Genomic DNA, 9,932 nt, shown 5'->3' on the forward strand with positions numbered 1-9,932 from the left:
GGGGACGGAGCCTGGTGTGCTCCCGGAAGGAGGCAGCCCTGTCTCCGAGTTCCGAGATGTTCCCGGCAGTTGGCCAGGGCACAGCGGTCCCTTCCAGGCCTCGCAGCGGGCACACAGCTCCATCCGGCCCCCGCCTGCCCCCACCGAGGCCCAGGTGACCAGTCCATCTCCAGTCGCGGGCTCAGGGTCCCCCAGAAGTTGTATCTGCAAACTCGAGAGGGCCTCTAACGTCGAGCAGGGAGAAATGACACAAAGGCGCTGCAAGCACGCGTTTCCCGCCAGGGCCGCTCACGCGCCCAGGAGCCCAAGTTCAGACGCAGCCCTGCTACGGCCTTGCCGTGCGTCTGCCCTGCCACGGAGACCTGGCAGCTGGGGCCAGACCGATCCCCTTCCCGGGGCCTCTGCAGTCTGTGGGCCTGTTTCTCGCAGGGGACCCTCCCCAGCCACACCTGCAGGATGCACCTGCCCACCTGCCCAAGGGGACGGCCCCGGGGTCAGGCAGCTGAACCAACGGGGCCATGGGCAGGGGTCCTGGCAGGGCGGGGAGCTGCACACCAGCAGCCCTCGAGGGCCTGGGGTGTCCTGGGGGGTGCAGAGCCTCCTCTTCCTTGTGCCTGGGGGGTGGCCTGTGCGGCCATAGTGCATGGGGCTGGGGTCTCATCCGCGCGCCTGCAGCAGGGGCTCTGTGTAGTGTTGAAAAGACAGCTCCGGCCGGGTGGTGGTCCCTGGGCAGGAAGGGCCCGGGGAAGGGGCAGGCGTGAAAGAAAGGGAGCCGGCCCCAGTTGGGGGGACTTGGCGTCGGAGGGCACAGGAGCCCGGTCTCCACGAGCCAGGCGCCGTCCACGGGCAGCACCGCTGCAGGCCCCAGGCTCATCCGGGCGCTTGTCACCCCCCTGAGCAGAAGAGGAGGCTCCCAAGGGGAACTTTGCTACTGCCCCTGCAGCCGCAGCCGAGCTCTGCGCCCGGGCCTGGCGGTGGCCTCCGCCTCTCCCTTGGACGGAGCAGGCTTCCTGTTTTGTTTCACTCGGAGACAGATTCTGCTCACAGAGGGGTTTCAAAGCCGCCGCGGCTCCTCGCGGGGCTGGCCAGGCTCTCACCTCCACGGCCAAGCTGCGTCCCCTCTGTAGGGCTGCATGCATCACCTGGGCTCCCGTGCCCACCTCCACGCTGCCTGCGTGAGTCGGCATCTGAGAAGCCAGCCCGGGGTCCCCGTTCTGCTCCGACCGCACGTGGCAAACTTGGCCTTGGAGGGGCTCCCAAGTGTGCAGCAGTAGCTGGCAACTCACACCACCGGCGCCCCTCTCCAGAACCTGTTCCCTCCCACACCTGAAACTCTGCACCCCAAATGCCGGCTCCCTGTCCTCCCCCCCGCGCCAGGCCCTGGCGCCCACCAGGGGCCCCGGGAAGTGGAATCTCCCAGTGTGCTGGGCACACTGGGAGGCATCCGCGTGGCGCTGAGGCGCTCCTGGGCTGCGGCAGGTGCCAGAGTCCTGGGCAGAGACGCGTCTCTCTGGTTTGTTCCTCCATTGCTCTGCCGGCGGCCGGGGGCTCCCACTGCTTGGCTGCCGTGATCTCGGGTGGACAAGTATCCCTTCTGAGCCCTGCGTTCAGAGCCCGGAAGTGGACTTGCTAGGCTCTCTCCCCGCCACCCTCGGCGTGGCCGCCCCAGCCAGGAGGCCATCTCTCTGGGGCTTTGATTTGCATTTGCCCGAGCATGGATGGTAAGAAGTTTTCATTTTACTTTTAAAAATGTTTAGTATTTATTTATTCAAAAAGCAGGGTGACACAGAGAGAGAGGGAGACAGAGACAGAGAGAGACGAGGGAGACGAGAGAGAGATAGAGAGACGAGGGAGATGAGAGAGAGAGAGAGAGAGAGAGAGAGAGAGAGAGAGAGAGAGGTCTTCCATTTGCTGCCTCACTCCCCACACGGGCTGGGCCAGGAGCCTGGAACTCCATCCCGGTCTCCCACGCGGGTGGCAGGAGCCCAAGCCCTCAGGCCGTCTTCCGCTGCTTTCCCAGATACCTTAGCAGGGAGCTGGGTGGGAAGTGGAGCAGCCGGGACTAGACCCTGCGCCCATCCAGGGTGCTTAAACACCACAGCGCCTGCAGCCCCTCCCGTGTTTTCTTCCAAGAGTTTGATGGTTGGACTTTGACCCCCGCGGAGCTAATTCCGGCACCTGGTGCCAGGCAGGAGTCCGAATCATCGCTGCACGTTGCGGGGGGGGGGGGGGGCTGGGGGGGGCTGGGGGTGGGGGGGCGGGGGGGTGTCCCCTCCCTGCTGTTTGCTCACCTGCTCCTTCGGGCATGGCGCAGGTGGCTCCTGGCCTGCTGAGCCACAGCCCGTGGGAAGCCGAGGCACCAGCTCTGTCCGGCGGGCGCCCCCGCTTCCCGCCCAGCCTTGCAGCCAACAGACAAGACCGTGTTGTGCACCAGCCCGCGGCTGGGCCTGCGTCTTCCGTCCCTTTCACTGGGTGAAGGCACACATTTGTGATTCAGTTGCAGCCCGCATTCCAGCCGGTTCCCCAGGCAGCCTGGCCGCTCTGAGAACAATGCGCACACAGTGCCGCACGGGTCACCGGCTCCGGGCAGGCGGGCAGGCGCACGGAGCCTCGCACCCGCCACCGCCCCGGCCCCAGGCGCCCCAGCACCCTGACCGCGCCTGTGCCGGCCCAGGACCACGCCTCGGGGACAACTTTTCCCAGCGCACCCGTCTGAAGTGCAAGTGTTCGTCACTCACTGAGGGCAAAGGCGCAGAGCGTGCAGCCCGCGTTGTGACCGGCGCCAGCGGGCAGTGGGCAGCGGGATCACCTTTGTGCCGCGCGGCAGAGACAGCTCTCTCGTCTTTAGAATTTGTATTTATTTACTTCATACAGACGTAGAGAGACACACAGAGAGAGGAAGGGCTCCCATCCCCTGGTTCATCTTTAAATGCCCCCGAGCTCCATCCAGGTCTCCCACGTGGGTGGCGTCCCTGCTGCCTCCCAGGGTCGCTGGTGTCAGAGCCAGAGCCGGGAATCGAACCAGGTCCTCTGGTGTGAGGGGTGGGTGTCTCAACCAGCGCCTTGACCACTGCCGCCAACACCCCCGCTCCTGATAACTCAAGTGAGAATGAGGTGGCAAATTTCCGTGTGGTCACACAGGAAAGGCAATGATTGTAAGACTTGAGGATTTCCTTTGTAAGAAGTTGTAAAATGGGCATTAAAAAAAGCTCTACAGTGTGGGGGCTGGGAGAGGACCTGTGTGATTTCTGGGGCCAACGTGGGGTGGATGGAAGATCTCTTCTCTCTATCTCACTTTGAAATTAAAAAAAAATCTTAAAGAAAAGAATATGCTACACAAAAATAAATGGGTAAGGGGCTGTGTTGTAGCCTAGCGGGTAAAGCTACCCACTGCGGTGCCAGCATCCCATGTGGGCGCTGGTTTGAGTCTCAGCTGCCCCACTTCCCATTCAGCTCCCTGCTGGGAAAAGCAGTAGAAGGTGGACCAAGTGCTCGGGCCCCTGCACCCATGTGGGAGACCTGGAGGAAGCTGCTGGTTCCATCCTGGCCCAGCTCTGGCCATTGCAGCCATCTGGGGGGTGATAGGGAGTGAGCCAGCAGGTAGCGGATCTCTCTCTCTCTCTCTCTCTGACTTTTTTCTTGCTGTGAAAGCCCAAGATGGAGGTGCCGGCTGATTGAGTTTCTGGCTTGGGCTGCGGGCTCGATTCCTGGCTGCATCTCTTAGGAGGCCGGGGTCCGATGGGCCCACCGTTAGGGCTTCCTACAGACTCCACGTCCACACACAGCCGCCTGGGGCAGGAGGGCTGAACCTGGAATGAGTGGACACAGTTCTGTCCATCCTAGGGCCCGGGGGGACTTGCTGGGGACCTGGTGATGTGTGATACCAGAGAGAGAGAGAGAGAGAGGAGAGAGAGAGAGAAGTCTTCCATCTGCTGGTTCACTTCCCACATGGCCGCAATGGTTGGGCTGGGCCAGGTGCAGCCAGGAGCCTGGAGCTTCTTCCAGGTCTCCCATGTGGGTGCAGGGGCCCAAGCTTGAGACATCGTCCGCTGCTTTCCCAGGTGCATTAGCAGGGAGCTGGATGGGAAGTGGAGCAGCCAGGACTTGAGCTGGCACTGCCACGGGGAATGCTGGCATTGCAAGCGGTGACTTGTCCACTGCACCACGCGCCCATCCCAGGGCGACAATGGTAAATGCCTACCTCGGCCCCTGCTCGGGGGCCGCTGCTGGCCCTCCAGAGGGCAGTGGACAACGGGTCTCCTTGACCCTCACCCCACATGTCTGCAGAGGACCCAGCACTGGCCTGCCCCCTGTGCATGGACTCAGCTTGTCTGAGGCCTCCTGGCTCCCTGCGTGAGGGCTCTGGGCTGCGGGTCACAGGCAGTGCCCGCCTGCCCGCAGCTGTCCTGGTGCTGTCCTGGGGGCTTGGGGGTGGTGGTGGGGTTTCCACCCAGGCCCACGCCTGCTCTGCTCGTGCTGCCCCTGGTGGACGTCCGGCCTTGCCCGGGTCATGCCGGGACACAGTGCTGCCAGGGCATGTTCCACTGCCCCTGCACACATGCCCACGAAGGAGCCAGGGCCGCGGGCAGGGGGCTCTCAGCTGTGCCAGGAGGGCTGGACACCCTGGGGCCAGCAGGGGTGGGGAGGGAGGCAGGGGAGGCGCCCGGCCACACCCTCCCATGCTGGCTCAGCACCATGTACCCCCCACCCCCGCCCCATTTTGCAGAGGGGCTCAGAGAGGCTGTGACCTGCTCTCTCAGCCATCAGACAGTGCCGGGCAGATCTGGCCAGGGAACGCTTGGGTCGCTCTGCCCTGGCCCTGCTGCCCACCTCCCATTGTGGGTGCAAAGCCCCTGGGCCTAGGAACGCAGACCCCTCCCTGGGGCTGGGGGAGGCGAGCCTGTGTGCAGAGTGCCCTCTGCTGGTGACTCTGTTCCTCAGGGGGCAGAGGAGACCTTGAAGGGGCGGGAACCCCAAGAGGGGACACCGGAGGGCGCCCCCCACCCTGGGGTGACCGTGACCTCTGCCTTGGTGGGGCGGGAGGGGACAGGCCCACCCTGGGGGCAGCTCACTGAGGGATTCCTTCCCCAGAGATCACCTGAGCTTCGGCTTTGCACCTGCCCAGCCCGCCCCTCCCTGGCTCAGGTGGGAAGAGCTGAGCTGCCTGGCTATGTGTGCCCCAGACCCATCCCCCTCCCCTCCCGTGCCTCTGGCCTGGCACTGCCTCCCACAGCCCCGCCTGCCCCTGGTCTCCGCCTCCCAGGCACCTGGCACCCCTGGCCGGTCAGTGGGAAGCAGGCCTGAGCCCTCCCGTCAAGGGCCACAGCCTCCTTGTGCAGTGGGCCCGCACCCCAACACCACACAGGGAACGGGCGGCAGGCAAGTCCCTGGGAGATGTGGGTCGACCGTCCAGGAGCAGGCCCGCCTCGGCGGCTGTGGCCGAAGCCCAGCACCCAGGCTCTGGGTCTCTGGCGGGTGTGGGACAGTGCGTGGGCTCCTCCCGAGGGGTCAGCACTGGGCTCGGAGAGGGGCGCTTGCTTCTGGTCGGCAGGGAGTAGGTAGGAGGGTTCAAGCAGAGTCTGGTTCCTGTGACGGTTAACTTAGGACATATTTGTTGGTGCCAGGGTACGCCGGGCCCTGCTCCAGGTGGGGGATCCCCTGGGGACGGACAGGCATGGAGTCGCTGCCAGGGACAGGGGCAACCAGGGAAGCTGTGGTGGCGGAGGCTAAGGCACAGCCAAGGATGCTCCCGGAGGGGACTCCAGGCGAGGCCAGGCTGGGAGCCGGCAGGAGCGTGCGGGGGCAGCAGGTGCAGGGGCCGCAGGGCAGAGACTGGCCCAGGGTCCCGGCCGTCCACACGGGCTCCCAGGCCGTCCACACGGGGCTCCCAGGCCGTCCACACGGGGCTCCCAGGCCGTCCACACGGGGTCCCAGGCCGAGTGGGGAGGGCGGGGGCCCCGGTTCGTCCCAGGGGTCTCCAGGGCCCCCAGGCTCCAGGTTACATCCTCAATCTCCCTCCTGTGGATATTCAACAATATTTCCGGAGTGCCACACGCTCTGGGCCAGCCCGGGCTGGGGCTGGAGTAAGACCTGGCCCCCAGCTCCGGACGAGGCTGTGCGAGGTGAGGCAGGGCCGGGGGGGGTCTTCTAGGCTCAGGCAGCCGGCAGAGGAACGGCACCGTGTGGGGCCCGGTTGGCCAGGCTGTGCAGCGAGGGCGGTAGGGGCCGTGGAGGGGGAAGGGCGTGGCGTGCAGCTCCGCACACGCGAGCACACACGAGCCCTGCAGCCCGGGCCTGCAAGCTGGCGTGTCCGAGCGGGCGGGGAGCTGGCTCAGGCCGGGGGGTGGAGGGACGTGTGTGCGTGTGTGTGTGTGCACAGTGTGCAAACACGCGTGTGAGGGGCTGCGTGCGTGGACCGGTGCCAGCGTGGCTCCGTCTTGCAGGCCTGGCCCGGCTTGAGTGATCTGGGCCCCATCTCCATCTGGGTGCTGCCCGGCCCCCACGGTTTAGGAGCCTTCCCTGCCCTGGCAAGGTGCACTTTGTGGGGGCAGCCGGGGACCCTCGCAGACCCACAGCCCGGGGCCCACGGCGAGGGTTGACCCTTCCCCGCCGCGCCTGCCCCTCCCAGCGACACAAAGGCCAGGCCTCCCGCAGGGGTGGCAGGAAGGGGCTCCTGGCCAGCCGGGCCCTGGACACAGACAGGGAAGCGGGCGGAGACAGGAAGGAAGCGGTGCAGCTGCAGGCCGGGCTGCCTCTCACCTGGGGAGAGGCCCTGGCCCCAGCCCGCCCCGCGCCCACCCCACGGCCTCCCCGGCTCCAGGGCCCCGCCTGGCTCTTGCAGGCCTGTGGGGAGTGAACCAGCGTCCATCTGTCTCTCTCCCCGTCTCTCTGCCTCCCACATGTACACAGCAACATCTTAGCGGGCAGAAGGAGCTCTCGGCACTCGGCCCCCGCCGTCCGTTCCCGTGGGCCCCTGTGGGCTGTGGCTCCCGGCGGCCCCCACGCCACGGGCTCGGGGACCCAGTGGGGGTCACACGGGGAGGGGGCAGAGCTGCCCAGCCCCCAGCCGGGCCGTGACCTCTGTGCGGTCCCACCTGTGCTGTCCTTGACATCACTCCCCTGGGAGCTGAGCGCCTGGCCCGGCCGGCCCTAAGCTGCGGTTCCCAGCGGGCTGCAGGGAGGTGACGGGTGGAAAGCCGACAGGCGACGCACGGACGGCAGCAGACAGACGGTGGGGAGATGGCAGCACCCCCCAAGATGACGGGCACAGGATCACGTCGCACTTAGTGCACGGGGGAGGCAGGAAGGCCCCCCCCAGGAAGGAAGGGAAGAAGCTGGGGCCTCCTCTTGGACCGGCAGGATGTGCCCCCCTCCCCGGGCTGAAGACCCCTCCCAGGGCTGAGCTCCCGGCCTGGGCCAGCCCCGACTGCAGCAGAGCCCCGGACAGGAGCCCCATGGAGTCAGTGGACAGTCTGCCCCAGTGTCCTGGGGGCAAGGTGAAAGGTCAGGCGAGCCCTGGCCCCAGCCCCGCACCCCACCCCTCCCCAGCAGCCGAGAGCCTGCAGCGTGCTTAGATTTTATTGAGGGGGAGCCGGCGGGTGGACTCCAGGCGCCCTGGACGCTCCCTCCCGGACCGCCGGCACCTCAGTAGCCCCCGTCCCTGTAAGCACCGAAGGCACGCGCCTCAGCCCCGCCCCCGCCAGCCACAGACCTGGGGGTGAGTCTGGCGGGGCAGGGCTGGAGGGGTGGGGGGTGGGCGTGGCCCTGCTCCCGTGGCCCGAAGCGTGAGGCCTGCTGGGAGCAGGGCAGGGCAGCCACGGGCCCGCCACGCAGTGGACCCTTCCCCGGCTAAGAGGGCCTGGGCCGGTCACGTACCCCCAGCTCAGGCCCCTCCTGGCCAGCTCCACCTGGGCCAGGCGGTGGTCACTCAGCACCCGCACCCTGGTGATGGCGGCCAGCGGCCTCTGGCGGTGCGGGAACTGCAGCACCTTGTGCTCTTGCACGAACACGTGGAAGTGCTCCTCGTCCGAGCTCACCTCCATCTGCAGGGGGGACAGTGAGCCTCGGCCCCCGGGGCCCCCAGCCTGGGGAGTCTCCCTCCTCCCCACCAGAGGGGCTGGCCTCACCGCGCCCACGGACACGAGGCAGGGGAGCCCGCCCAGGCCGCCCACGGGGCACCTGCCCCCCCGCCTGGCCCCGTCACCTCGAAGGGCTGCCCCAGGGCCAGTGGGACGACGCTGGACACCTCCTCCTGGCCCCAGTGGCCGCCCTGGAAGGCGTTGCCCACCACGGTGGCGCTGGAGAAGCGGGGTTTGACGTGGAAGGCGATGTCGCCGCCCTCGCACAGGAAGTTGACCTCAAACCTGCGGGCGAGGGCGGTGGGTGGCCGGGCAGGCGCTGCCCGAGGACGGCGGGGACACTCGGGGAAGCCGGGCTCCCTTACCTGTCCTCCCCAGAGTCCGACTGTCCCTGGACGAGCAGGCTCCAGCCGGGGGCCAGGCCCCCTGCGCAGAAGGCTTCAAACTGAACAGAGACGGGGCCGCAGGCTCTCAGCTCAGGCCCCTCTCCCCCGGGGGTCCCCCCTTTGTCCAGGAGGCCCCTACGGGCCGCAGGCACCGTCTCTGAGCTGGACACAGCCTGCCCTGTGCGCCCACATCCCCTTGGCTGGGGGTCTGATGACAGCACACAGCCAGTGCCCCAGCTCTGCGGGGCAGGCCACGGGTGGCTTGGGGAGCCCCCAGCCCGGCAGTCTCACCCACCTGCAGTGCCATCGGCTCTCCGCCCCTGCTGGGTGACAGAGCAGCCTGGGGCACAGCCTGGGCATATAGGCAGGCTGGGTGGGGTCAGGCGTGGGAGCCCCACCCCGGGGGCTTGGCGAGTCCACTGAGCTGTCCCTGCCCCCGCCCCCCCTCTGTCCATCACCCCCACTAAATGGCTCTCACCACTCTCCCTCCTTGGGGTCCTCCCCACATCTCCAAATGCTCCCCCCCAGGACCCATGCTGGCCCATCCAGGCCTGCCCACCTACCTCGTTGGCCTGCTGGGGTCCACTGGGACCGCCTGGGGCTGCAGGACCCCCAAGCCAGACGCCTGTTGCCCCAGCTCCGCCCCGCCAGCCAGCTCAGCGCGGCCGGGGCTGAGTGGGGATTAGGCTGGGCGCTGGTCAGCGCATTCCTTTCCCACACCCCCGTGCCCCTCCTGGCCCGGAGCCCCGGCCCCCGTCAGCTCGAGTGGGGGGAGGGGGCCGGGCTGGGGCTCTGGGGCAGCACTGCACGGAGCCCGGCAGAGAAAATCTCCTCTGTGAGGGGCAGCTGTGGGGGCTGCCCAGCTGGGTCCCCCAGGGATGGAGCTACCCCAGAGGGATGCGGGCTGGGAGCGTGGAGCCCCCAGGCTGCTGGGAGTGGTGAGTGGGGTCCCCGCAGCCATGGTCACCGTGACCCAGTGAAGGAGCTAGGGCCCGGGAACGGCCGCCTTGCTCTCTGCCTGTCCCACATTCAGGGTCACCGCCTCCACCAGGCAGACCCCCAGGGGTGCCTCCTCTGCCCATTCCTCACTCCAGGCCCAAGGCAGGGGTGACCCTGGGTCTGTCCTGGTCACTTTGGCAGGGGGAGCTAGGACTGAGGACCCAGGGATGGCCCTGACCATCCCCTGCCCGTGGGCTGTGTGTGGCCACACAGAAGCCAAGCAACATCTCTCCTCCCCTGCGCAGTGGGGCACCGCTGGCCGTGGTTCTGCCACGTCCCCTCCTGCCTGCCCACCCTGGGCCCCACAGGAGCAGAGAGCGAGGCCCCTGGCCACGGCAGCCCGGCACCAGGCTGAAGCCCAGTCCTGTCTCCCCTCCCTGTCCAGTCCCAGCTGCGTTTCCCTGCCCTCTGGGGACGGCGCTGACCGGTGCACGGAGTCAGGGGCCTAGGACAGGCCAGCTGGTCACCC

The 9,932-nt window shown here is 67.5% G+C and overlaps 1 protein-coding gene across 2 annotated transcripts; it reads right to left on the reverse strand.

Annotated features, from left to right (window-relative positions):
• Positions 1-7,560: 7,560 nt before the first annotated feature.
• GRIFIN (galectin-related inter-fiber protein) lies at positions 7,561-8,834 on the reverse strand. Of its 2 annotated transcripts, XM_051840642.2 has the most exons (5): positions 8,760-8,833; positions 8,444-8,523; positions 8,204-8,363; positions 7,876-8,042; positions 7,561-7,660 (listed from the first exon to the last, which is right to left on the reverse strand). In XM_051840642.2, exons 1-5 carry the CDS (start codon positions 8,769-8,771, stop codon positions 7,645-7,647), a joined length of 435 nt encoding a protein of 144 aa, XP_051696602.1. In that variant the 5' UTR covers positions 8,772-8,833; the 3' UTR covers positions 7,561-7,644. The 2 variants fall into 2 exon arrangements, with proteins under 2 accessions (XP_051696602.1, XP_051696601.2); XM_051840641.2 differs by having other exon boundaries at positions 7,561-8,042; positions 8,760-8,834.
• Positions 8,835-9,932: the final 1,098 nt, after the last annotated feature.

Source organism: Oryctolagus cuniculus, chromosome 19 (assembly GCF_964237555.1).
Source record: "Oryctolagus cuniculus chromosome 19, mOryCun1.1, whole genome shotgun sequence".
NCBI lineage: Eukaryota > Metazoa > Chordata > Mammalia > Lagomorpha > Leporidae > Oryctolagus > Oryctolagus cuniculus.